General features: G+C 38.8%; 1 protein-coding gene across 1 annotated transcript in view; it reads left to right on the top strand.

The window, feature by feature from the left end:
• mnat1 (MNAT1 component of CDK activating kinase) overlaps positions 1-27,626 on the top strand; it is a 161,505-nt gene that overhangs the window by 18,881 nt on the left and 114,998 nt on the right. The window contains exons 3-5 of the mRNA XM_048537992.2: positions 7,647-7,799; positions 15,195-15,268; positions 19,426-19,529. Of these exons, the coding sequence (XP_048393949.1) occupies positions 7,647-7,799; positions 15,195-15,268; positions 19,426-19,529 (331 nt within the window). The remainder of the gene's footprint in view (positions 1-7,646; positions 7,800-15,194; positions 15,269-19,425; positions 19,530-27,626) is intronic.

Genomic DNA, 27,626 nt, shown 5'->3' with positions numbered 1-27,626 from the left:
GCCACTTTTTTTCCAAACTCTTTCAACTTTGAGGCCCCATACCCCATACTTCTTTCAATCTATTATTCACATTACATTGGACTATGTCTGCTAAGTGTTTAATTTCTTCCCCTTGGATATCCTTGATCCTGGTGCCAGAATATGTCTGACTCATTTATTGTAGGTTTTTCCAGGGAATTTCAATGAGATTGGATTGAGGAGAATCAGTAGATCTGTTTTATTTGGACTCCCACTGTTGTTTGACAAGGTACCTCACAAAAGGTTGCCATGAGATAAGAGCTGACAGTGTTTTAGTTAATATATTGGAATAGCTAGAGAATTTGGTCATGGACAGGGAACAGCGAGTGGGGCTAAGTGGTTCTTTTTCAGGTTGGCGACCTGTGACCATTGAGGTTCAATAGGGATCATTTCTGGTACCCCTGCTGTTTACAATATGCATTAATGACTTAGAAATTGGAAGTGAATGTACTGTAGTCAAAGTTGCAGACGACACAGAAATAAGTGTAAAGGCAAGTTGCAAGCGAGATATAAATAATTTTTGAAAAATGTTTATTCATTCATGTCAAGTGGTCAGCACCAGCTAGGCCAGCATTTATGGTCCATCTTTAGTTGCCCAGAGAGTAGTTGAGAGTCAAACACATTGCTGTGGGTTGAGAGTCACGTAGGCCAGACTGGGTAAGGATGGCAGTTTCCTTTGCTAAAGGACATTAATGAACCAGATGGGTTCACTGTCATCATCAGACTCTTAATTCCATAGTTCTTTAAAATTGAATTCAAAGTCTCCCATTTGCCATGGTGGGATTTTGAATCCAGGTTCCAGAACATTAACTGGGTCTCTGGATTAATAGTCTAGTGAGAATACCACTAGGCCATCACCTCCCCTGAAATAATCTACAGAGAGAGATTGGTAGCTTAAGTAAGTGGGTAAAATAATGACAAAATGGTGTATAACTTGTGAAAATGTGAACTTGTTCATTTTGAAAGGGGCAATAAAAGAACAGTGTAATTTTAAATGGAGAAAAAAACTGGAGAAAGCGGCAATACAAAAGGATTTGGGAGTACTTGTGAAAAACACAGAAAGCTCGCGCACGATGCATCTGGGATATAGGAAGGCTAATGGAATATTAGCCCTTATTTGAAGGGGTTTGGAGTAGAAGAGTAGAGAAATCTTACTGCAACCTTACAAGCTATTGGTGACATCACATCTGGAGTACTGTGAGCATTTTGGTTCCCTTATTTAAAAAACATATTGTTTTGTTGGAGACAGTAAAGAAAAGTTTATGTGGATGATCCCTGGTAAGGAAGGATTGTCTTTGAAGCAAAGTTTAAACAGGTCAGGACTCTATGCATTGGAATTTAGAAAACATATAAGATTCTTAAGGGGTTTAACATAGTAAATGCTCACAGCTTGTTTCCACACATGGGGGATTCTAGGATGAGTGAACAATCTCAAAATTAAGGGGTGCCATGAGATGAGGAAGTTCTTCTCTGAAGAGTGAGAGTCTTTGGAACTCTCCTGCAGAGAACTGTGGAGCAGAGTACTTGTGTATGTTTGAGGCTAAAGTAGATAGTTGCTTGATCAGTAGGGGAATCGTGGATTATGGGAAAGGACAGGAAAGTGGATGCATGGAGTGTTACGGATCAGCCGTAACCCTGTTCAATGGTGGAACAGGGTTGAGGGGCCAAATAGCCTACTCCTCTTTCTATTTCTTATGGTCTTGTGATCAGAAGGCAACAAACAATGTGGAGCCATGTTTGGCACTGTAGCTATGCCTATCTATACCCTTGCTTATAGAATAGCCTATGACTGTTGCTTTCCCAATCTTCCTTCTGCCCATCAGCTAACCATTTCTGAGGGAAGGTCTAGGCTCGAAACATCAGCCTTCCTGCCCCTCTGATGCTGCTTGGCCTGCTGTGTTCACCCAGCTTTACACCATGGTATCTCACATTCTCCAGCATCTGCAGTTCCTGCTTTCTCTGAAACAAATTTTAAATCCACTGCGAAGCCTCTTCTAAGGATACCTATCTTGAAGAAGTTACCCTCCTCCCTCCGGAAAAACATCAGTGGATCTATCTCCCACTGCTCTTGTAATCTCTTCAGCCTTGAAACTGCTCGAACACGTCCGGAAGCAAACCAGGTACTACAGCCACATTACCTTTCTTAGTACCTGCCTGCGGAACCAGATCATCCCCAATGGACTACAGTCCACATTTAGGCCTTCCCAATTTGGCTCCAACGGCGACAATGTCTACATTGAGACCATAGAGATCCTTCAAAAACGTTTCTCCCTGCGTCTCCTGAAACCACTTTTGAAGAAGGGTCTAGGCCCAAAACGTCAGCCTTCCTGCTCCTCTGATGCTGCTTGGCCTGCTGTGTTCATCCAGCTCTATACTTTTGGTATCTCAGCTCACCAAATGGTACACTAGTCTCTGGCTGCATTTTCCTGAGTAACAATCAGTCTCATCACTCATCAAGATAGAATACTGTTTGGAGAGTGAAATGCCTTCCTAGGACTCCTGAACTGGTCCTCCTTTACTACCTGGCAATTATCCATTCCTCCTGTATTGACATTTTATTAAACTGCAGGATGACCATGTTTATAAATGTGCTCTCCCAAGTGATGCCAGCAGCTGCTTAGATACACAGAGCTCATGCTGCTGGAGTTGAATCACTCTTCTTGCACGTTTTTATAGATTGATAACTTCTAAAAATAAATTTAAATTTCTAGTTATGAATTGGTTGAACAACAATGCAATTTCATGTTTTAAGGGTTTAACTCTAATGAAAAGCTAAAAACGCTATTGCCTGCTCAATATTTTTATAGGCACCTTTTGCTTTAATTCACAAAACAGAACCTGCCCCTTTTTAGCCTAACTAAAACATGCTTCATGAACATGCTTCACCCTGTCATTGAAGTAGATATTCAGTTCTCTTAGAATGAGTCTGGGGAGTTGCTATCTCTTGAAGGTTTACTTTCTCAGCATGGGGACTCTAATATTAGAACTTTCCTTCACAATGAGTTTTTTCCCCTCAAACTTGTTCCCAGTACAAGCTAAGCAAATCCTTGTTTTATTTCCCAATTAATTCCATCATTTCAATTTGAACTCACCCTTCGACTTGCCAACCTACATGGTGATTCACAGCACCTTGCCATCTATGACTATTCTACTTCTCGATCATGGCTGGCTAGTCATGTCACTGGATTTTCAGGGATATCTTCAACTCTTGCATATTCCAAGACCATCAACTGAATGACATGGGCCTTGTATCCAGGTAGAAATGCTGATTGTCTGTGACAGATTATATAACCACTGTTTAAACCCAATGTTCTCAACATTTTTCCAAAACTTGGAAACTCAGCTGCTGCCATTGTCTCCAAGTTTAAATACCTTTTTCACCTTTCTCCCAGTAATCTAATAATGTCTTTTCCCATACTATGTACATACCTCTTTGTGTCATTTGTATTTAGAAATCTATCGATCTGTACTTTTAATTTACTTGTTGACTGAGCTTTCTCTGCCCTCTGGGCTAAAGAATGTCAAAGATTCACAACCCTCTTCAGTAAAATAATTTCTCCTCATTTTGGTCCTATGTGACTTGCCCATTACTTTGAAATTGGATCCCTGGTTTTGGATTTCTGAGCAGTAGATACATTTTGTCTGTGTCTATCAGGCAAATAGTCAATCCTTTAAGTATTTGTAGGTTTCAATGAAACCTGCATATCATTCCTCAATCTTTGCAACTCAAGAGAAGGCAGGCCATCTTCAAGGACAGTAAATTTTACTTTACAATCAAAAGAGCTTTTTGTTATCCTTTCTGTAGATTTCATTTAGCAGTACTAGTCTTTGGATTCCTGCAACCTATTGTAGGATAAGGGTAGTAATTCCAACTCTGTCACACAATTCAATATATTTCTTAAGAAACTAATATTTGGGTAATTGGTATGTATGTGACCCTGTAATGAGTAGTGTTCAGTACCTGTGAGTCAATTACAAAGCAGCAATTCAGAGAAACAAAAATTGAACATTGTATTTTTGGATTTGATAACGTTTTCATTTTGATTGAATAGTAGCTTTTAAAAATCTATTAAGGTATATTAAAATAACTTGCCAATTAACGGTTATTTTTGACCCCATCTTCCCCGCTACTCATCGTAAACTAGTCTTTGTTTTTCCTCGTCTACATTATGTTGAGGCAATTTAATAAATCACAATTGGAAGTGACTCAAATGTTTTCAAATCAAATATGTGTTGAAACCCAGCTGGAAGGTAGAACTGGAATAGTTTTTCTTTCCAACAGGTATTTTGAGAATGGTAGAGAATGAGAATTGTCTCATTTGACTGGAATATCAAATTCCAGTTCTGGCTGTAAAACTAGCATCCTAACAAACCAGATCTGTCATTTTCATTAATCCATTGAAAGCAGTCTATTACTATCATATGTTTCTGTTTTGAATGCAAATGAAGACTAAAGTGAGAATCACTTCTTAAATATCTGGAAAAATGATATTAGCTCCTGTAAGAAATAGATTGGTGAACATGGGAGCAGGCCGTTCAGCCCTTCAAGCCTAGTCCACCATTCTAGATCATGGATGACCATTGACGTCAGCACTTTTTGACCATGCTTTCCCTTATGCCTTGATGTTATTCATGTCTAGGAACCTGTCATTTTTGGTCTTGAATGCGCTCCATAACTGAGCTATCACAATGAAGAATTCTTTATCACAATAAAGAATAAAGACTCTGCAGTAAAGAATTCAGAAGGCTCTCTGCCTCCTGAGTGAAGAAATGCACTTTTGTTTCAGTTCAAAATGATTTGCCCCTTATCTGAAGACTGGTTTTAGGCACCATTACTGCCACCCACCACCCCTGTCCTGTTTGCATCTGTCATTTATAATGTAACCCCTCAAGAATTGAGTATGTTTTACTTGGATCATCTGTCATTCTTCTTAACTGTAGAAAGTATGGATCTAACTTCCTTGGTACCTCCTCATAGGACATTCCTGCCATCCAACTAATTGGCTGGGTGAATCTCTACTGCTCTCCGTACATGTAAACTATATTCTTCATTGGGTAAGGATCCAAACTGCATGCAACATTTCAGGGGTAGTCTTGCAAGGTTCTGTAAGAGGCAGGAAGACATTTTTGTTCCTGTACTCAAATCCGTTTGCAGGAAATGTTGTTATATTGTTAGCCTTCCTAACTGCTTGCTGCATCTGCATGTTGGCTTTTGGTGACATCTGAACAAGGGTACTCTGGTCCCTTTGGACATTAATAATTCCCAATCTCTCACCATTTAAGGAATATCCTGTGCCTCTGTTCTGCTGTGTAAGGTGTGCTTTTTAAATACATCATTTATTTTAGATTTTGGCTTTTGAATTAATGACATGAGTGCTTTGGTCTGTTTGTGTGAGGGGGATTAATGATTAGCTTGTCAGTATTTCTAGAGCCATAATTTTAACAACAAAATCTGAGAGAGAATCCCTGGAGTGGTATTGGGAATTTGTGAGTTTTATTACTGGTAGGGCAAACCATTGAAAAAACATTAGCTTACTTTCAGTTTAGAAGAATGAGGAATTGCTTCTATTTTGCTCAGGGGAAAAATCCCCTAACTTGGAAATTGTTTGAAGAAGTTCTTGTTGAAGTTAGATCTAATTAAAGGATAGATTATATGTATAATTTAATGTTTTAATCATTTGTGTAATGTTTAAGTGTTATTAAATGCAAAAGTCTCTGCCTTGACATGTTGTCAATACTGTGTTACACAAAATCGTGCATACCGTATGTGAGAGATCTTAAAAGTTTTCCAATGTAGCATGCCCCTGAATCTTGAATTAAATCTTACTTCAGTCCAGCCTAACAAAAACTGTTTACGATTCCACAAGGTTCGTCTTGTTTGTATATGGTACAATCCATCAGCTCCTGCTCAAACCGGTCATGGTATAATGATTACAAACATTCAAGTAGCTTGCCGACAAATCACAAGCAGGTTGAAATTAATTACAACTGAGTTCTCTTCCTGTATATTACTGAAGATTGTTGTGTAAAGTAGGTTTCAGGCTGTGATGAAGTGCTAAACTTTTCATCTGTACACTAATGCTAACAAGGAATTAAAGCAGGCCACTCGGCCCTTCAGTCCTACTCCACCATTCAATAAGATCATGGCCGACCTGGTTTTAACCTCAGGAACAAAAACAAAGTTGCTGGAAAAGCTCAGCTGGTCTGGCAGCATCTGTGGAGGAGAAAACAGAGTTAACGTTTTGGGTCCGGTGACCCTTCCTCAGGACTTGCTTAGTTCTGAGGAAGCGTCACCGGACCCGAAATATTAACTCTGTTTTCTCCTCCACAGATGCTGCCAGACCTGCTGAGCTTTTCCAGCAACTTTGTTTTTGTTCCTGAATAACAGCATCCACAGTTCTTTTGTTTTTTATCTGGTTTTAACCTCACTCAGTTAAACAAGACCAATATAAACGATATTATTAAATCATGTTGGGGGTAATGTTGAATTTAAATATATGTAAACTAATCAGTGAAGCACCCTCCTTCATTTATACCTGGATCCACTTTGACTTTGCAACATGACGGCAAGTTATTTCCTGTGGTAACCACGGGTAAAAGTGGCATGAGACACACACAAGAATGACTCTTCAGAAAAGCAGTCCAAAAATAATATTGTAAATTGTAAAATTTGTGTTGAATTATTATAGTTTAGCTATCACCAGATTACTAAGGGAAGTTCTGAAGAAACGTACTACGTACAGTTCAGGTTGCCCTACTGTAGGAAAGGTGTTACTAAATTGGTGACAGTTTGGAAAAGGTTTACCACGATGTTGCTGCAACTGGAGGGTTTGTGTTATAAGGAGAGGCTGGATAGGCTGGGACGTTTTTGCTATAGCATAGGAGCTTGAGGGGTCACTTGTGGAAGTTTATAAAATTGTGAGCGTCAAAAATAAGGTGCATAGCAAAGGGCTTTTCCCTAGGGTTGGAAAGTTCAAAGTCGGGGGCATATTTTTAAGGTAAGAAGAGAAAGATTTAAAGGGGATCAGAGTGGCACCTGTTTCACAGGGAGGGTGGTTCATATTTGGAACGGACAGCCAGAGGAAGAGGTCAATGCAGGTACAGTTACAGCATTTAAAAGACATTTGGACAGGTACATGGATAGGGAAGGTTTAGAAGGATACGGGTAAAACGCAGGCAATTAGGACTAGTTTAGTTTGGGAAACTTGGTCAGCACAGACAAGTTGGACCTAAGGGTCAGTTTCCGTGCTGTATGACTCTATGATTCTGAGTGATACAGGATTCAAAGCAGTGACTCTATTTCTCTGTCCACAGATGCTGCCACGCTCATGTGTTTTTCCAGCTCTTCCTGTGTTTTTTATTTAAGGGATGCTACCATTTCATTTACGGTGCAGCAAAGAGATTCATTCTGCCTGTTTTCCTGTCATTTGCAATAATACCTTTGTATACGCCTTGCATACCTGTGAAGAATAATGTGTAGCTGAGGATCAGCGTAGATTTTGTCTAAAATAATGCATTGTTCACTTTTTCTTTTGAAAACAGTAGATTTCATAGTCAGAGCTTCAATAATTTGAAAACACAAATTTGTAAAACTGAACTAAAATAAGCCAACTTTTTGCTTTTAATAGATGTGAAAGTTGTGTGGAACTTCTCTTTGTAAGAGGTTCTGGAAACTGTCAGGAGTGTGGCACAGCACTACGAAAGAACAACTTCAGAGTGCAACTCTTTGAAGATCCTACGGTGGACAAGGAGGTCGAGATTCGAAAGAAAGTATTAAAAATGTAAGAATTTTCTTTCTATTGTTAACTGACAATTGTGGGATAATTATGGGACCAATAATAGAATGTATAGCACAAAGACATACTATTTGGCTTAACTAATGCAAGCCAATATTTATACTCTACCCAAATCTCCTTCCACTCATAATTACCTCTTTCCATTCTGCTCCCACATTCTTCTATTTACTTTTACTGGTCATATGGGTCAAGTCATCCTTTAACAATCTGCTTCAACCACTCCATGAGGCACTGAATTCTATATTGTCAACACCCGTTTTAAAAACAGCTACAACTCAGATTTAATGTTACTGCCCTGAATCTGGTTCCTTTAGAAATGAGCGTTGTTTGTATTCTTTATGGCCTTAACAGTTTGTATTGCTACTTTTAGTGACTTTATGCTTCTGTGCACCCAAATGCTTTTGTTCCTATTACTATATTCCTTATTCTGTAACGGATATTCCAGGTAACAAAATGAACTGCCCGAAACTTCATTGAATTAGAGTTGCCACTTTTTTCTTTGCAGAGTCTAAAAGCTAGTTTTTAGTGCAGGCTGCAACATTATTAGCTATATCATCAATCTAAACTTAAGCTGACTGATCAAAAAAAAACTAGAGGTGACATGAGAAAATGTTATTCTACAAAACAAAGTGTTATGATCTGCTTTGGATTGGCTGATAAGGTGGTGAAATTGGATTTTGTAGTCATGCTGTAAAAGGTATTGAGTAAATATTTAAAGGGAAAAAGATTATCAGTCATGAGGACAGAGCAAGTGAATGGCCTCCAGTGTTGTATCTTACTATGATTCTATGAAAATTCCTCTGTTCAGACTAATTTGATACATTCTGTAATACTAAATGGTAATAGTCCCAAATCAAATCCTGCAAGAGGACAGAGTTTCTCATTCCTCACAGTCTGCTACGGAATGTTGCAGAAACACGTCAGTCTTACAGTATTTGTGGGTAGAGGAACAGTTAATGTTTTGAATCCAATATGACTCCTCTTCACTCTTGAAACTCAGATTGTTAACTCTGCTGGGTTTCTCCAACATTCTCTGTTTTTGTTTGTTGTAAATTTCTTTCATGAAACTTTGTGAAAGACTGTTAAAAGTCCACGTCTGTACTTCCTGTTGTCCTGAAACAATTAAATAATATTACTTAAAATGAATTTCATTTTACAGTTCTGCACAAACATTACCATATTCTCTCTTTTTACATGTTTCTTTACTTGTCTTTTTGCAAGAAGTTTGGCTCTTTCCAACACTAATAGACTAACTGATTTGTATTTCTCTGAGTTAGTTCTGCCTCCCTTTTTGAAGTTAGGAGTTTATTTTCCATCTGTCCATTCTCTGGTAATGTTCTGTTGAATGGACCCCACTTAAAACATCAATTTATCTAATTTTTCTATAAGATACTGATAACTACTGGAAAGACTAAGCAGGTTTTGATTTTTAATTATTTTTTGCTGGTAAAAGTCTGTTTTGCTGTTTAGGAAATTGTCAATATGCTGAATATCATCATCCAATTAGTGATATTGATGTATCATACATAAGCATAATTGTTTAGTAGAAAAGGGAGTTAATATGTGTATTTATTTTGATCTTTTAAAGACATGCAAGTTCTATTTAGAGACAGAAGCAACAAGGAACCTATACTTTTAAGTGCCCATCTGCCTCAGTGGTTTGCATACGTGCCTTTGAGCTAAAGAGTGAGATTTTCAGACCTGGTTCAGAAATAATGATGGGTCATATTGGGCGTGAGTGCAGTCCCTTCTTTACGTGAGATGTTAAATCTGTAGACCTACTGGCTATTGGGCATTCAAGGCACCATTTAAATAACAGCTTTCCTGGTGTCCTAACCATCACTTATTCGTTAGGCCACACCATAAATTAAAAATTAATTTATTTTAATCATTTTTCTGTTTGGAAAATTTTGTTTAGGACAAATTGACTGGTACATTTGCCAAATAAATGTTGACTGTATCCTTATGTAATTAGTTCTTAGATTTGAGAACTGTTCCAACCGATTGAAAGTTGGCAAATTCAACAAAGCTTTTGAAGAAGGGAGAGAGGAAAAAAAACAAGTAGCTACATGCTAGTCAGGTTGAAAGTGTAGAATTTATTACTAAGGAAGTCTTAACAAGCAATTCAAACATATGGTATAATTAAAACAAGTCACCATGATTTTACAAAGGAAAAACTAAAGAACTCAACAAGATGCTGGAAATCAAACAAAAACAGAAAACTCAGCAGGTCATGCGGTATCTGGAGAGAAGGCAGCATAAATGTTTCTGATCTAGTGATCCTTATTCCGAACTAATTGTAGCTGGAAAACTGGTTGGTATATAAGCATTCCTTTTGACTGACCAACTGAGTTTTTGTTTCTCTGTCTCTGGTCTCTATCTCCACTGATTGTTGATTCCTTCCCCCAGCATCCCCCACCCCTTCTTTGGCATATATACCTTTTCTCAGCTACAGTCAGTTCTAAAGAAAGGTCTTGACTACATATGTGGAGATAAATTTCTGTTTTTGTTAACAAATGAAAATCTTTTATAACAGCAGTTGTAACTAGCAGGGTAAATAAAGGACCACCTTCAGAAGTGTAGTCTTCTTCTGTTTTCAAAAGGCATTTATATAGTGTCACAAAAGTTTAATTGGTAAGAGAAGAGCTCATTTGAGTGGAAGTAATCTATTAACGTGGATGAAGGATTGGCTATTGGATTGGAAACAGTGGGCATAAAAGAAACATCTCCCAGTTGACAGGTTATAACCAATTCAATGCTGCAAGAATCAGTGCTGGAGTCTTGTGGTTTGACAAGCTACTAATGACTTGGTTGAAGAAGCAGAGTATCTATGTTTGCTGATGGTACAAAGCTAGCAAAAAGGTAGCTGTGGAGAGCGCACAAATTACGAATAGATATATACAGGTTAAGTAAATAGAGTCATAGTCAGACCCTTCATTCCAACTAGTTCACACTGATCATGTTCCTAAACTAACCTAGTCCCACTTGCCTGTGTTTGGCCCAAATCCCTTCAAACCTTTCCTATACATGTACTTATCCAAATGCCTTTTAAATATCGTAACTACTGGCACGTATCACTTCCTCTGGCAGTTCATTCCAAGCATGACCCACTCTCTGTTAGAAGTAATTGCCCCTCTTGTTCTTTTTAGATCTTTTTCATCTCACCTTAAAAATATACTTCATAGTTTTGTATTTTCTCATCCTAAGGGAAAAAACCTTAGCTATTCGCCTAACGTATGCCTCTCATGATTGTATAAACCTCAGTGAGGCTACCCTTAACCTCCTATGCTCATGACAGAAAAAGTCTCAGCCTGTTCTTTTCACTTCCTGACAATATCCTGCATGAAGGCTGATGGAGTATAATGTAGAAAAATGTGAACTTATTCACTTTAGTCATAAGAATAGAAAAACAGAATCTATTTAAAAGTTGTGAAACTTGTAAATGTTGATATTCAAAGATACTTGGGAGTGATCCATCGAGGAACACAAAGTTAACCTGAATGTACACAATCATTCACAATTAAGAAAGCAAATGGCATGTTGGGCTTTAAAGTAAAGTGATTGGAATACAGGAATTTGAAAATAAAACCTTTTAGTCTTTCAAGCCTGCTCTGCTATTCAGTCTGACCATGGCCGATCTATATCTCAAATTCAACGTTCTTACTTTATCCCCGTGCCTCTTGATGTCTTGAAAATCTAAACATGTATCTTACTGTTTGTTGAATATATTCAGTGATGTGGCTTCTACAGCCTTCTGTGTTGGAGAATTCTACATTCCTTCGAATGAAGGAATATGCCCTCATTTCTGTTCTGAATGTCCTGTAACCTGAATGTAAGTCCGCTGATTCCAGGCTCTCCAACTGGGGAAAACATTCTCCCTGCATCTAGTTTGTCCAACCCTGTTAGAATTTTATACATTTCAATCAAATCCCTTCTCATCCTAAAATCCAGTGAATACCAGCCCAGTCAAACCAATCTCTCCTCATAGGACAGTGTCAACACCTCTGGCGTGCATCTATTGACCCTCACCTGCACTTCCTCTATGGCAGGTATATCCTTTCTTAGGTAGTGAGATCAAAACCTCATCCAACGCAGAAAAAAGAATTTTTGCCACAATTTCGCAGAGTTTGGCTAAGACCACATCTAGAAAAGCGAGTCATTTTCATCTTCATATTTAAGGAAAAATATACTTGCATTGGAGGTGGCACAGTGAATGTTAACTGAATCTGTCCCTGGCTGAGGGAGCCATCCTATGATGAGAGATTGAGTAAATTTTCATTCATTCTTGTGAGATGTAGGGTCGCTGGCTAGCCAACATTTATTGCTTGTCCCTGGTTGCCCACAAGAAGCAGATAGTGAGCTGCCTTCTTGAACCACTTCAGTCCACCTGCTATGGGTTGACCTATAATGCGATCATTAGGGAGGGAATTCCAGGATTTTGACCCAGCGACAGTGAAAGAATGGCAATACATTCTAAAGTCAGGATGGTGACTGACTTGGAGGGGAACTTCAAGGTGGTGGTGTTCCCATGATTCTGCTGCACTTGTCCTTCTGGATGGAAGTGGTTGTGGGTTTGGACAGTACTGTCAGAGGATCCTTGGTGAATTTCTGAGTGTCGGTGGTGGAGGGAATGAATTTTTGTGGATGTAGTGCCAAGCAAGCAGGCTGCTTTGTCCTGGATGGTGTCAAGCTTTTTGAGTGTTGTTGGAGTGGCACCCATCCAGGCAAGTGGGGAGTATTCCATCACACTCCTGATTTGTGCCTTTTAGATGGTGGACAGGCTTTTGTGGGGGTGAGGGTTGGGGGGTTCTGGTTGTGAGTTACTTGCCACAGTATTCCTAGCCTCTGACTTGCTTTTGGAGCCACTGTGTTTATGTGGCAAATCCAGTTAAGTGTCTGGTTGATGGTAATGCCCAAGATGCTAATAGTGGGGGATTCAGTGATGGTACACTATTGAATGTCAAGGGGTTAGGCTGAGTCTTATTGGTGATGGTCATTGCCTGGTAAATGTGTGATGCGAATGTTACTTGCCACTTGTCAGCCCAAGCCTAGATATTTACCAAATCTTGCTGCATTTGAACGTGAACTGCTTCAGTATTTGAGGAATCATGAACGTTGTACAATATCGATGAACACCCCCAGTTCTGATCTTGTGATAGAGGGAAGGTCATTGATGAAGTAGCTGAAGGTGGTTGGGCCTAGAACAGAGATCCTGCAGAGATGTCTGACGTCCAATGATGATCTCCTTTCTATGTGCTGGGTTTGACTCCAACTACTCTAGAGTTTGCCGCCAACACCCAATGATTCCAGTTTTGCTAGGGCTCCTTGATATTACACTCTGTCAAGGGCTGTCACTTTCATCTCACCTCATTTAATTGACATATGAGATAATGAAAGGCCTTGAAAAGGTAGATGCTGCGAGATTATCTCTCTTGGTTAGGGAATTTAAAACATTCAGGTATAGTCTCAGGGTAAGAGGCTAATTCTTTAGGACTTTGAAAAAGAGAAATTACTTTACTCAAATGGTTGTGAAATCTGGAAACCTCTACTTTAGTGTGTTTGGATACTGTATCGTTGAATAAACGTAAAGCGGAGCTAAATAAATTTTCAGTATCCCAGTGAATCTGACTCAGGCACATGGGGATCATGTGAGAAGGTGGAGTTGAAACTCCAGATCAGCCATATTTCGATTGAACGGTGGAGCAGATTTGACGGTCCAAATCGTCAACCCCTCTTATTTTCTTGTGTTTGTCCTGTTTGCATTGGACATTTTAGGCATTAAGATGTATGCGTCTTTCTTAATAATGAGTAAGAATGGTTGCATGTAGTCTAGGAATTAAGCAACTTGTTAATAAGATTTGTTAAAAATTAAAAAGAGTCTTAATATCCATGTGAAGAATGTTTCCATTTGAAGAACAGAACTTAAAATTTAACTCTAATAGTTAACCAAGCAAAGTGACTAAAATGGCTACTCCTATCAACAAAATTACACATGTAATTGAAATGGATAATTGTAATGCAACATCCATATCATCTCCTATCACTGGCTGTAGAAGGTTCGGTTTTAAGGCTATGTATAGTATATTCTGAAATGTTTATAATGTAGAACTTAAAGTTGAATATTTAAGTTTCTCCATGTATTGACTCGAGTAGGCTTGGAGATAAACTAGTTTTGAAATGTGTTCCTAAGCTTGCACGCATAAGGAAGAGAGTTTTTTTTAAAAGTCTTTCAGTTTTGAAACTGGTTTGTTGTGGATTTGACATATAATTATCAGTACTTGACCAATGCAGGATTTATCTTCAGATGAGAATTCAACTGTTGGGTTATTTGGCTCTCTTCACTTCTGACGATCTTATGGAATGTTTGAATTCTTTCACAGTCCGAGAACCGAAGGCAAAAATATATAAGCTAATAAAGGGGCTTGAAAAGGTAGATGCTGAAAGATTATTTTCGTTGGTTAGGGAATCTAAAACATTCAGGTATAGTCTCAGGGTAAGAGGCTAATTCTTCAGAACTACAAAGTGGAGAAATTACTTCACACAAATGGTTGTGAAATCTGGAAATCTCTACTTCAGTGTGTTTGGATGCTGTATCGTTGAATAAGGCGAGGAAGTGTTGATTGTCCCAACATTTTTGATAATCTGATTTAGCTGTAATGCTACAGCTGTGATGTTGCAGCTAAAAAGAAACAGTGATTTGCACCTTGGTTCTGGTTACCGTATGAATGTAGTATAAATTTGGGCTTCCAGGTGAAGAGATTTAAGGCTCTTAAACCTTTTAGATTAGAGCAAATATTTGGATTTAGAGCAAATGAACTTAATCCCAACATAATTTGGAAATCATTTCATACTAGAGTTGAGCATGCACTTTAAATACGGCCTTAAAAGTTGACTCAAGTGGCACTCATTTATTTGCCCAACATTCAGTGCTGTTGTATTATTTAGTCTCCAAGTGAACTGTCACAGTGTAGTTCAATGGTTTTCTGAATGCTCTGCCAATGTGTGATTTCATAAAGTCAAAATGGGTATCTCCTTGAGTCCAGCTGTCTAACACGCATCTGTGCCAGTCATGCTGGTGTGTAAAGAGAACTCTTTGGTAAATCTGGTACTTAAACAGTTTTTCATTAAGTTTGATAAGGGACAGTCTAGTTCAGCTGCAGTGCACAAATTAAATACTGAAATAAGCATTTTCCTAATTTAGATCTGGATCATTGGGCAGTTGAAGTTCATGTTAATTTTAGACGTTGTAGTATGTTGACTTGTAAAATTCAGTTCTTTTGATTTAATTAATATGTAGTAGTTTGCAATGCTTGAAATTAAAAAGAATGTAGATGTTTAATTTGCTCAATAACCCTATTTATGCTTGTTATGGACTTGAAGATACAACAAAAGAGAAGAAGACTTCTGTACTCTCAAAGAATACAATGATTTTCTTGAAGAAGTTGAAGATATTGGTAAGTCTGAAATATGAAAATGCCTTTGAAGTAAGATGCAAATATGTAATCAATTCAGCAATAACAGTGTATCCAAAGACTAAACTTAGTAATTCCTGGAAGTAGTCCAATGTGATACTTCTAACAATTAGCCAGAGAAAAATATAACAGGATTATATTACTCAAACTAAACTGGTATATCATTGTTTTTAATGCTGGAATATCACCAGTTCAGCTTTTGTGCAATTTTCAGAAATATTTAACTTTTTCAAATTCATGAACTTGTACATAAACGCAGTATAAGCAGCTTGTCCCATTTCTTCCTTATTTTCATAATTGTTTTACTCAAACTATCTGTTGAAACAGATTACTGGGAAGATGCCTACTTTTCTTGGATCCCAATGCCTAATCCACTTAACTTGTTGATGAAAACAAAACTTATTAGATTCAAATGGCACAATGGGAAAGACGTGAATTATGGCTTTGAGGGGGGAGAAAATGCTGAAACAGATTGTGATGAAGGTAAAGAGATGTTCTCTAAATGTTGTGGTTCTTGCCCAAGTACCATGTAGAAGAGCGAATATTTTTGAAACTCATTCTTGGACGGGGACATCACTGCCAAGGCAGTATTTATTCCCTAATCTTTGGACCACCTGCTTGAAACTTGCAATATGGCGGGTAGAGATGCCAGAATGATTTACCAAACCACTTCAGACAATCATTAATAATGGTATATGACTGGACCAATATAAAGTCTAAATCAGAGAGCAATGGGAGATTTAATTCCTAAAAAGTAATTCATGAAAGATTTTGATCTTTAAAACACTAAACAGCTTTTCTGTAGTGGCACACACCACCATACTCTTTTCCAGATTTGTTTTTTACATTTTTAAAGCAAATGCTTAAACTGGAACATTGTAGTTTCAACTGAGATGCTATGGATTACCATTCCAGTTGTTCAGCCAATAAAAACTGAGATTGCTGGAAAACCTTAGCAGAGCTCTCTGATGAAGGGTCTAGGCCCGAAACGTCAGCTTTTGTGCTCCTGAGATGCTGCTTGGCCTTCTGCGTTCATCCAGCTTCACACTTTGTTATCTCCCAGATATTGCTTTTATTGTTTAAAATGATTTTTGACACTGCCAAGTGGCTAAAGGGAACGTGGTTCTTCTAGAAGAGATCCACGTGTGTGACCTTAAGAGTCTCACACTTGACTCTTACAGTGTAGATTTTGGCTGGTTTCAAAGTAAATTGACCATCACTTGATTCCATAGCAGTGTGAGTTCTCAGCAAAATTATTTGACTGTGTGAGAATAGAAATGTTAGACATCCAATACATCAAAAGAAGCAAAATACCTGCTTCAGTTACAAGTGGAAAACATAATTGCTGAATGCAACAAGACATTTTTTTGGGTTAAAAAGAGTCAACTGTAATTTAAACATTTATTTGATTGTAATCTGAGTGTTTTCTATGGGATAGTCTATTTTATGCCATGGAAGTGGCAAAAAGATGTAAGACCATAAGACGATAAATCTTTTAGCCCATCAAGTCTGCTCCACCATTCAATGAAATCATGGCTTTGCTTTACTGCCTTTTCCCCATAATGCTTGATTTCCATACTGATCAAAAATCTTTCCGTCTCAGTTTTGAATGCAGTTATTGACCCAGCCTCAACAACCTCAATGGTAAAGAATTCCACAGATTCACAACCTTCTGAGAGAAGAAGTTCTTAATCATCCGTGTCACCTTTAAGAGATTAAGCTGTGTGATCCCAGACTCTCCCACAAGAGGAAACAATCTACCCAGTCAAGTCCTCCTAAGAATCTCATACATTTCAATATATCAACTATCATTCTTTTATATTTCAATGTCTAAAGGCCCAGTCTATTCAACTTCTACACAAGTCACAGTCCCTCCATACCTGGTGTCTGTCGAGTGAACCTTCAGTGTCTAATCTCTTGCATTAGGTAAGGGGCCAAAAACAGTCAGCCTTCAGGCTGTAGTCTGACTAGTGCCTTGTACGGTTTTAACAAAAAAAACCCCCTACTTTTATATTCCATTCCCTTTCAAAATAAAGGCCAGCATTCCATTTGCCATCTTGATTCTTTGCTAAACTTGAATGCTAGCTTTTGTCATTCATGGATGAGGACTCCCATAACCCTCTAATGTGTAACTTCATGCAGTTTTTCACCATTTAAATAATATTCAGCTCCTCTATTCTTGCTGCCAAACTGCATACCCTCACATTTTCCCTTATTATATTCCATCTGTCAAGTTTTTGCCTACTCGCTTAACCTGTCTGCATCCCTTTGCAGACTCATCTTCTCTATTTGCCTGATCACCTATTTTTGTGTCATCCCAAACCTGGCTTTAGTACATTCACTTTCCTCATCCAAATCATAAATATATATGGAAAATAATTGAGAGCCTGGTACTGCACTAGCTATAGCTTGCCATCCTGAAGATGCACCCCCTCCCCCACTTATTCTGACTGTTTCCTATACTTAACTAATCCTCGAATCATCCTAATGTACTACCCTCAATTCCGTGGGCTCCTATCTTACTAGGTTGCCTAATGTACCTTGGTCCTATGAAGCGTTGAAACACCTGGACTATAGCGAGTTTTGAGAAGATTTGTAGCTCAGGTTGAGGTTCTGGATGTGACTACAGGAGCAACCATCCCAACACCCACAAAAGAAGCTGCATTAGAACATTATTCCAACGAACCACCACACACTGCAGCACAGAGGAACTACGCAGAGCAGAAGAAAATCACCTATACAGCGTATTCAAAAAGAATGGGTACCCAATGAACACAGTCCACCGATTCCTCAGCAATAAACCCAAACAAACAGACAAAACGGGCTCAGAAACCATAACCACTCTCCCCTACATCAAAGACATTTCCGAAATGACTGCCAGACTACTCGGACCTCTTGGCATCAGGGTAGCCCACAAACCCACCAACACACTAAAACAGCAGCTAATGAACTTAAAAGACCCTATACAGACAACAAACAAAACGAACGTCATCTACAAAATACCTTGCAAGAACTGTGACAAACACTACATTGGACAAACTGGCAGAAAGCTAGCCACCAGGATACATGAACATCAACTAGCCACAAAACGACATGGCCCACTATCACTCGTATCCTTACATACAGATGAGGAAGGACACCACTTTGATTGGGACAACACATCCATCCTAGGACAAGCCAAAGAGAGATACGCATGAGAATTCCTAGAGGCATGGCATTCCAACCGGAACTCCATCAACAAACATATTGATTTGGAGCCAATCTACCATCCCCTGAGAAAAAGAACAGGAAATGACATCACCAATGCATGAAATGACATCACCAACCCAAGGAAACCTAACCAGATAAATAGAAAGCGGGACATAACACCAGCACTTCATCGGAGGCTCGCTGATGTTACCTAGAATGGTGACGAGACGTCTGAAAACTAACCTTCCAGCTCAGCGAGCAAACTCACATCCAGAACTTGGAATATAATTCTATATGATGCTTCTCAGGGCTCGGAACCCAGTTTATGAATTGATATAAAATCTCTTGAATAGTTTGTCTTTAACATATGCATTAAGCCACATTGCTCTCTAATTTTTATGGAAACATTCTTAAAATGTAGCATCATTTCAGTTTGATTTTTGGTGATTTTACTTGTTTCCTGAAGTTGTTGTCTTATACATAAATGAATGCTGAAAGCTTTACAAAATTGTATTGTGCAAGGGAAGATGATGGTTATCAAGGAGATAAGAGATGAGTTGAAATCGGGTGAGATTTCAATCCACAGTTTAATGTTGCAATTTAAAGTATAGAATGTGAATTTCAGTAACATGCAAGTATGACAGAAACCGCTGATGATATAATTTGAAGAGCGCTAATATATCTTTTGTTACCTAGCAAAATTGCTTCAGATATTAAGGCATGAATGCAACAAAACAAAAGAAACTTTGAATGTAATACAGTGCAATCAAAACATTGACTAGAGCTGAACAGTCATTGAAATATGTTAAAGTAAGTTTGCTTTGCAGTCTATCATGTTCAAAATCTTTTAGTACTTAAAAAAAATGAACACTTAAATCAAATTTTGAAATTTACTGTTCAGAGTACAAGTGATATTAGACAGTTCAACTTGCTGTGTTTTTTTTTTACAGTGAATAATTTGACCAACAATATCGATGTTGAGAACACTAAAAGAAAAATGGAGCAGTACCAGAAGGATAATAAAGATATTATTTACAGAAACAAGCTAAAACTGGTCAGTCAGTTGATCTTAATTTAAAATTCCTTTCTTTGTGGCCTTTGCTTAAATGTGTGTTTAGTTTTGTGAGTGGAGTCTCTATTACTTGTAGCAAACACATTTATAATATGAATACAAATTGCTTGCTTTTTGCAATTGAAAACATAATGCTTAAAAAATTAAAAATTATTTCCTTTTCAATGCATACTTGTTTAGTTAGAAGTCTTCCAGTGGGTTTGTTTAATAACTTTTGAGCCAAACCATGAAGATCTTTGACAAGAAGCTGCAACAACACAGAATTAGTGTTTTGAGTCTGATGTGACTTCCTTGAAATGTTATCTCTGCTTCTGTTCGAACATGTGCTGCGAGACCTGTGTGTTTCAGATTTTCAGCATCCACAGTATTTTGCTGTTATTTTCTTAAAATGTGTTGCCCAGAATTGTACACAATACTCCATTCAAGACAACTGATTTGGAAAGATTTAGTCTAACTTTTTTTTCATTCGGAACCACGTGTCCCGCATTACAAAAGAAGAAAATGACTTCACTTCTTATTACTGTCATGTCTGACATGAAGAAAGAGTTTTTTTCTGTTCCTAGAAATCCTTGTTATGGCGTGAAGTTCTCATGTGGATATAGTGAAATGAGAGTGGTTGTATTAAGCTTTTATATGGATACATTATACTCTAGCACTTATAATATTATACATTTGGGCATAAAATCCACTGATCAGTTCACTTCTCTATGGCCTGATTCATTTAAGATTCTCCTTGTAATGAACGGAAACTCCCAAATATCTCTGCTAATCCACAGCACGCAGTCTTCCCCGATGGAAGTATTTTTAAAACAATGAACAGAACTAGACTACTTACTGACAAGTTACATTTGTCACGTTTTGTCCATTATGCCATATTCTTATTGTCTCCTTTAGTATTAAGAATGATTTACTTCTATTTTGGGATAGTCTGCAAATTTGTTTACAATTCACTAAAGCCTATAATACTAACCATTGATGTATACAGTGAACAGTGGTGGCTCCAGAACAGACCTCCCCAATCATTGGCCATCACTCTTGAGGAAATTCCCTAGTTGTTACTGTCTGGTTAGAAGTGGAGAAAAGCTTCCAGGTTACATGCAATTAGATCCTTTATCAAGTTAAGATACACCCATTAGAGAAAGATGTTCAGATCACATAACCAGAAGAACTGATGATATTAAAACACAACTCAAGGGCACCTAGGGACAGAGTAAATGCTGGCTGCCCAGCCAACAGTATGCCTGTTCCATGAGTGAGTGAAAAAGAATGTGCGAAACAAAAAAACCCGAGGAAGGTTATGGACCTGAATTTGTAACGTTGTCTCAATTATATATAAGCATAGATTAAGTTTATCTTCTCAACTCACTTTTAAAACTAGGTCTCGGTTATTGATTCTTTAAACATTTTCTGGAATAAGTGTTCACCTCGAAGTAGATTAAAATTGCATGTGATATTTCCAAATAATGTTGTGCTGAAGCTTCATATAATCCCACAATTGTGATTTTATTTTTATACTAAGTTAACTTGGCAATATATTCAACAATCTCGCTTGCTTTTGCCTTAATCTATCAGAACTAAAAGTTTTTTGTGGATTTAATTCCTAGTACCCATCTCCCAGATGCATTTACAGCTTTTATTCCTGCATTCCCAATACCATATGATTTTTTTTCATTTAATTCCCACTGTTTTATGCCCCACACATTGTTAATGAATGTAATAAACGGAAGGGAACATGGCATTTGTCATGGAGCATCTCACTGTGATCAGAATTCATCAAACCCACTTAAACCACCTGTTGCTTACAACATTTAGCTGATTTGTTACTCATCTTGCCATTTAATTCTTCACCCATTGGATCTAATTTCCATGAACAATTCCTCAAGAGGCATTTTATTAGTAACATTTTGGAAATCCAGATAGTTTGCCTATTGTAGATAATTCGCTGTTAATGATTCACTTTGATCGACTGGATTAAATTTATTCTATTTCATTTGGGTAAACCAACTATTTTATTTCATTCTATTTCATTTATTCTATTTCAATAAACCGTTTCAGACTTACAGATGGTCATTTGTAGTATTACTAAAAATTCTTTCCATTAATTTTCCCAACACCAAAACCAGTGGTCGATGGTTTTCAGTTGTGAAGTGAACCTAGTTTGTTTTGTAAAAGCTGTTCTTTTTTTCTTTTTGCGTCTTTAAATATTGTGGACTGCAAGGAAAAAGAACTTGTTTTTAAAAATAACTAAAGCATTTACCAGAATGGCTGCTTAACTTCACAACAAGGAATTAGATTGCAATGTGAGAGATAATGGGAACTGCAGATGCTGGACAATCTGAGATAACAAAGTGTAGAGCTGGATGAACACAGCAGGCCAAGCAGCATCTTAGGAGCACAAAAGCTGATGTTTTGGGCCTAGACCCTTTTTATTTTGTGGCAATGGGTTCCTGCATTGTGCAGATGATCAGGAATGGAAGAGTTGAAGCTGATTGTTTCTGAGTGAGCTGAGAAAGTTAGAACTAGAAGTAGGTTACAAAGGCAAACACGCAGAGAGAACAAGAAGCAGAATGTGTGCAGTTGTTCTCCCCAGCAAAAGCTATACATTTTCTGCAGTAAAACAAAACTCAGTTGAAGCTTGTAGAAACCCAGTTACCTTTTCTGCAGCCATTGCTGTGAGCTGTTACTTTTGAATTGATAAATCAGAGACATTTTCCAAATGAATCAGCCACTCTGTACTTCTTACAAACCTGTGGATGCTTCCAGGGAAAGACAATTGAACACAAAAGGCCTGGCTAGCCAAAAACTGATTATCTCAACATTGGAATCAGGAAGCAAAGATCACCTGAATTGACTTCCCAATTTTTCTCTATCTCTGCAAATAATTTGTATATGTGTTCGTGCATTCGCGTGTGGTAGTTTAGAAGGGGATTAGAGCTTTAGGTGTATATGGCAGTAATTCAAATCTGTTTGATTGTAGCGATAGTCTAATTATTTATAATGATTCTTGTTTAGCATAGAAATCTGGTCCATGTTTTCTATTACCTTTGGTCTAGCGGCCAGATAAATTGGGTTTGCTGTGCATACATTAAAAAAATGTTATCACTTGGTTCAACTCTGTGAATCATGGGGCTAAATTTATGGCACGCTGCCCCAGTGGGTTGTAACAGTTGAATCAGTCTTTTATTCCAATTTCTGGTGTCTAGCTTAGTTCCTTTTATGCTTTTGATATTAGGGTGTTTTACAAGAGCTACACCCTTGGGCAGATTAAATCTGACCTTGGAGCTCTTTTGTTTAAAAGTAATACAGCTATTTCCGTTAAGATCTGCTAACCCTTTATCCTCATTTGCTAGGTAAAGAAATAGAATTTCTAGAGTACTTTGCCACATTATTAAGATTCACTAAAGCACAATTAAACAAAGTGATTACTTCTTAGAAATGCAGCCACTGTTTTGCTTCTGAGGTAAAATTTAAAGTTATTCAGGATAAATACGTTCTACAATAATTGTATCAGAGATAATGGGAACTGCAGATGCTGGAGAATCCAAGATAATAAAATGTGAGGCTGGATGAACACAGCAGGCCAAGCAGCATCTCAGCACGCTCTCTGATGAAGGGTCTAGGCCCGAAACGTCAGCTTTTGTGCTCCTGAGATGCTGCTTGGCCTGCTGTGTTCATCCAGCCTCACATTTTATTATTGTAGAATGTGTTTGAGTACCCCGTTAAACTGCAATTAAGCCATGGCTTCTTGTTGTGCACAGGGGAAAGATGACTCTTTGCAAAACATTTTAATGGATCAAATGGTAAATTCATTATTAAATATAACACTATAATAGCAAGTATTTGAATGTGTAACAAAAGAAATACCACAAATATGGTAGGTTTTGGATATATCCCCTTCATCACAAATAAAAGCTGAATATGAGAAAATAGTATCAGAGATAATGGGAACTGCAGATGCTGGAGAATCCAAGATAATAAAGTGTGAAGCTGGATGAACACAGCAGGCCAAGCAACATCTCAGGAGCACAAAAGCTGATGCGTCGGGCCCAGACCCCCTCTGATGAAGGGTCTGGGCCCGAGGCGTCAGCTTTTGTGCTCCTGAGATGCTGCTTGGCCTGCTGTGTTCATCCAGCTTCACACTTTATTATCTATGAGAAAATAGTTGCATCTTTCTGACCAAAATGAAGGATAAGAGAGAACAACATGTAAAAGATAAAATAGATCTGATCTTATTCATTCATTCACCAATTTTCAACTGTTAATCAGTTTTAAAACACAACTATTTTCAGGACATTAAACCTCTTGGAATAACTTTGAGCTTTGGTGATGACATTCAAGCCAACAGAAAGGAATATTGTTTCAGAGATAGTAGGAACTGCAGATGCTGCAGAATCTGAGAAAACAAGGTATGGAGCGGATGAACACAGCAGGCCAAGCAGCATCATAGGAGCAGAAAAGCTGACATTTTGGGCCTAGATCCTCCTTCAGAAATGGGGGAGGGGAAAGGGTTTCTGAAATCAGTAGGGAGAGAGGGGGAGGCAGATTGAAGATGGATAGAGGAGAAGATAGGTGGAGAGGAGATAGACTGGTCGAAGAGGCAGGGATGGAGCCAGTGAAGGTAAGTGTAGCTGGGGAGGAGATAGGACCTCTCTGCCTCCATCTCCGGCAATCACCTAGAAACCAATATCCATTTTAAGCCCACTGACTCCCACACCTACCTAGAATACACCTCCCCCCACCCACCTTCCTGCAAAAATGCCATCCCCTATTCCCAATTCCTTCGCCTCCCCCGTATCTGCTCCCAGGTTGAGGTATTCCATTCCCGTCCATCTCAGATCTCATTTTTCAAGGACCGCAATTTCACCCCTCAGAGGTTGAGAACACCCTCGAGCGTGTCTCCTGCGTTTCCTGCAACTCATCCCTCACACCCTGTCCCCGCAATAAAAACCAAAACAGAACCCCCCTCGTCCTCACATACCACCCCACCAACCTCCAGATCCAACGCATCATCCTTCGACACTTCCACCACCCGCAATCTGACCCCACCACCAAATACATTTTTCCCTGCCCACCCTTATCTGTCTGCCGGAGGGACCAGTCTCTCCATGACTCCCTCATCCACTCCACACTCCCCTCCAGTCCCACCACACCAGGCATTTATCCCTGCAACCGCAGGAAGTGCTACACATGCCTCTACACCTACCCCCCCTTCACCCCATCCCAGGCCCGACGAAGACTTTCCACGTCAAACAGATGTTCAGCTGCACATCTGCTAATGTGGTATACTGCATCCGCTGTTCCCATTGTGGCCTCCTCTACATCGGGGAAACCAAGCGGAGGCTTGGGACTACTTTGCAGAACACCTATGCATGGTTCACAATAAACAACTGCACCTCCCAGTCATGAACCACTTCAACTCTCCCTCCCATTCCGCATACGACATGTCCATCCTGGGTCTCTTGCAGTGCCACAACGATGCTACCCGAAGGTTGCAGGAACGGCAACTCATATTTCGCTTGAGAACCTTACAGCCCAATGGTATCAATGCTATGTGGACTTCACAAGATTCAAAATCTGCCCTCCCCCTACCGCATCCCAAAACCAGCCCAGCTCATCCCCGTCTCCCTAACCTGCCCTTCCTTCCACTTATCCCATCTTCCAACCTCAAGCCCCACCCCCATTTCCTAACTACAAACTTCCTCCTCTCCCTTTCACCTTCTGTCCTTCCTGGACTGACCTATTTCCTCCCTACCTCCCCAGCTACACTCCCCTTCACTGGCCCCATCCCCACCTCTTTGACTGGCCTCTCTCCTCTCCACCTATCTGCTCTACTATCCATCTTCTATCCGCCTCCCCCTCTCTTCCTGTTTATTTCAGAACCCCCTTCCCCTCCCCCATTTCTGAAGAAGGGCCTCCGCCAAAAACATCAGCTTTCCTGCTTGTGTGATGCTGCTTGGCCTGCTGTGTTCATCCAGCTGTACACTTTGTTATCTCAGAAAGGAATGTTGGATGTAATATCTAACAAACATTACCTGCAAGATTGTCCCATTTACCTTTTATAATGCAAGTCACTGTTTATGACTCGACTTCCATTTTACCCAACTCTTTTGTTTATTAGTCGAAAGATGATTGAGGTGAGTGTAAATATTATAAACAGTTGGGAAGGCTAGGAAGTTTGAAAAAGTGGAGAAAGTTTTTTTTAACCATGCATGGCAATGGCCAAATTAAGAGAAATGACTTGATCTTGGGAGATCAAACCATAGAATCTGTTTTGACAGAGATGAGTAATAGTAAAGGTTAGAAGTTGTCATTGTGGTTGGTTTCTAGGTTGCCAACAGTAGTTACACAGTAGGATGGGGGAAAACAGGAAAAAATATTGGGGGAAAGTGAGAAATGTACAGTGATAGCCATGGATGATTTTAATTAACAGAAGAATTGAATGATTGACAAAGTAGCCTGGAGGATGAGTATATTGAGTGTTTTCAGGACAGTTTCTTTTTTTAAAATTCATCCATTAGATGAGGGCATCACTGAGTAGGCTGGTATTTGCTGCCCATCCCTAATTGCTCTGAGGGCTGTTACGAGTCAACGACATTGCTGTGGGTCTGGAATCACATACAGGCCAGACTATGGTTTCTTCCCTAAAGGACATTAGATGGGTTTTTCCAACAATCAACAATGAATTCATGGTCACCATTAGACTTCTAATTTCAGATTTACATTGAATTCAAATGCCACCATCTGCCATGGGGAGATTCACACTTGGGTCCCCAGAACATAACCTGCATCTTTGTATTAAAAGGTCAGCGATAATACCACTAATCCATCACCTCCACTCTGAGCAGCATATGCTAAAGCCAAGCAGAGAACGTGCTAAGTATCCAGTAGTGTTTATGTGCGATGAGCAATAGATTCTGGCTCAGCCAGTGAAGCGACATCCCCAAATGAAGGAAAAATGACAGGTTTAATTAATAACCTCATAGTAAAGATACCCCTCAATAGTAGTAATTATAAAGTGATTGAATATCATATTCCATTTAAGACTGAAGCGTGGATCTAACATTAGTGTTTTAAACATAAATAAAGGTAGTTATGAGTGCATAAAAGCAGAGCTGTAAAAACTAAACTAGGAAATTAGTTTACAGGATTTGTCAGTAGAGATGCAGTGGCAGGCATTCGAGGAGATATTTCAGAATAATCAGGGAAGTTACAATCGAGGTAAAAGAAAGTCTCTAAGAGGCAGTTGTGCCGTTGTGGCTACTAAGGAAGTGAAAAAAAATTATAGTTCTGCACAGATGAGTGGCAAACCAGAAGATTGGGCAGAAGATGAAGAGCAAAGAATGACCAAAAGGTTAATAAAGAGGGAGAAATAGAGTATGATAAAAAGCTAGCTAGAAATACAGAAATGGATGGTAAAGGTTTCTACAGCTATTTAAAAAGGTAAGGAAAAGTAAAGTGACTGTTGGTACTGTGGAGGGGGAATCTGGTGAAATAATAATGGGAACAGAGGAAATGGCAATGAATTGAATTAATATTTTGCATCCACCTTCGCTGTATTCAAATAATCTCCCAGAAAGAATTATGTAGTAGGAAGTAAAAGGGAGGGTAAAACTTTAAACAACTAATGCTGTTTGAGAACTCCCTCCCTAATGGCAGTGCAGGCCTACCTAAACAGAATGCGCTGCAACAGTTCAGCTATCATTTCAAGGACAACTGTGGATAGGCAACGAATTCTGACCCAGTCAGCACATGCATCCCATGAATAAATTTTTAAAAAATCAGTCGGAAAATGTACTGAGAAAATTATTTGAAATCAGAAACTGACAATTTCTCAGGTGCTGATGTATCTTAGCCTTGAGTCTTAAAAGAAGTGCCTGCTCAAATAGTTGTTTTGGTTTTAATTTTCACAGATTCCCTAGATTCTGAAAAAATCCCATCAGATTAAAAAATAGACACTGTAACTCCTCTATTCAAGAGAGGACAGGGGTAGAAATAGAACTCTGGATTCTACAGGCCAGTTACCTTAACATATGGGAAAATGCTGGAATCTTTTATTAAGAATGTAGCAGGCCACTTAGA

This window comes from Stegostoma tigrinum, chromosome 10 (genome assembly GCF_030684315.1).
Source record: "Stegostoma tigrinum isolate sSteTig4 chromosome 10, sSteTig4.hap1, whole genome shotgun sequence".
NCBI classification, from domain to species: domain Eukaryota; kingdom Metazoa; phylum Chordata; class Chondrichthyes; order Orectolobiformes; family Stegostomatidae; genus Stegostoma; species Stegostoma tigrinum.
Note: the sequence above shows the minus strand (reverse complement) of the source record. Positions and strands in the feature narration are given on the sequence as shown.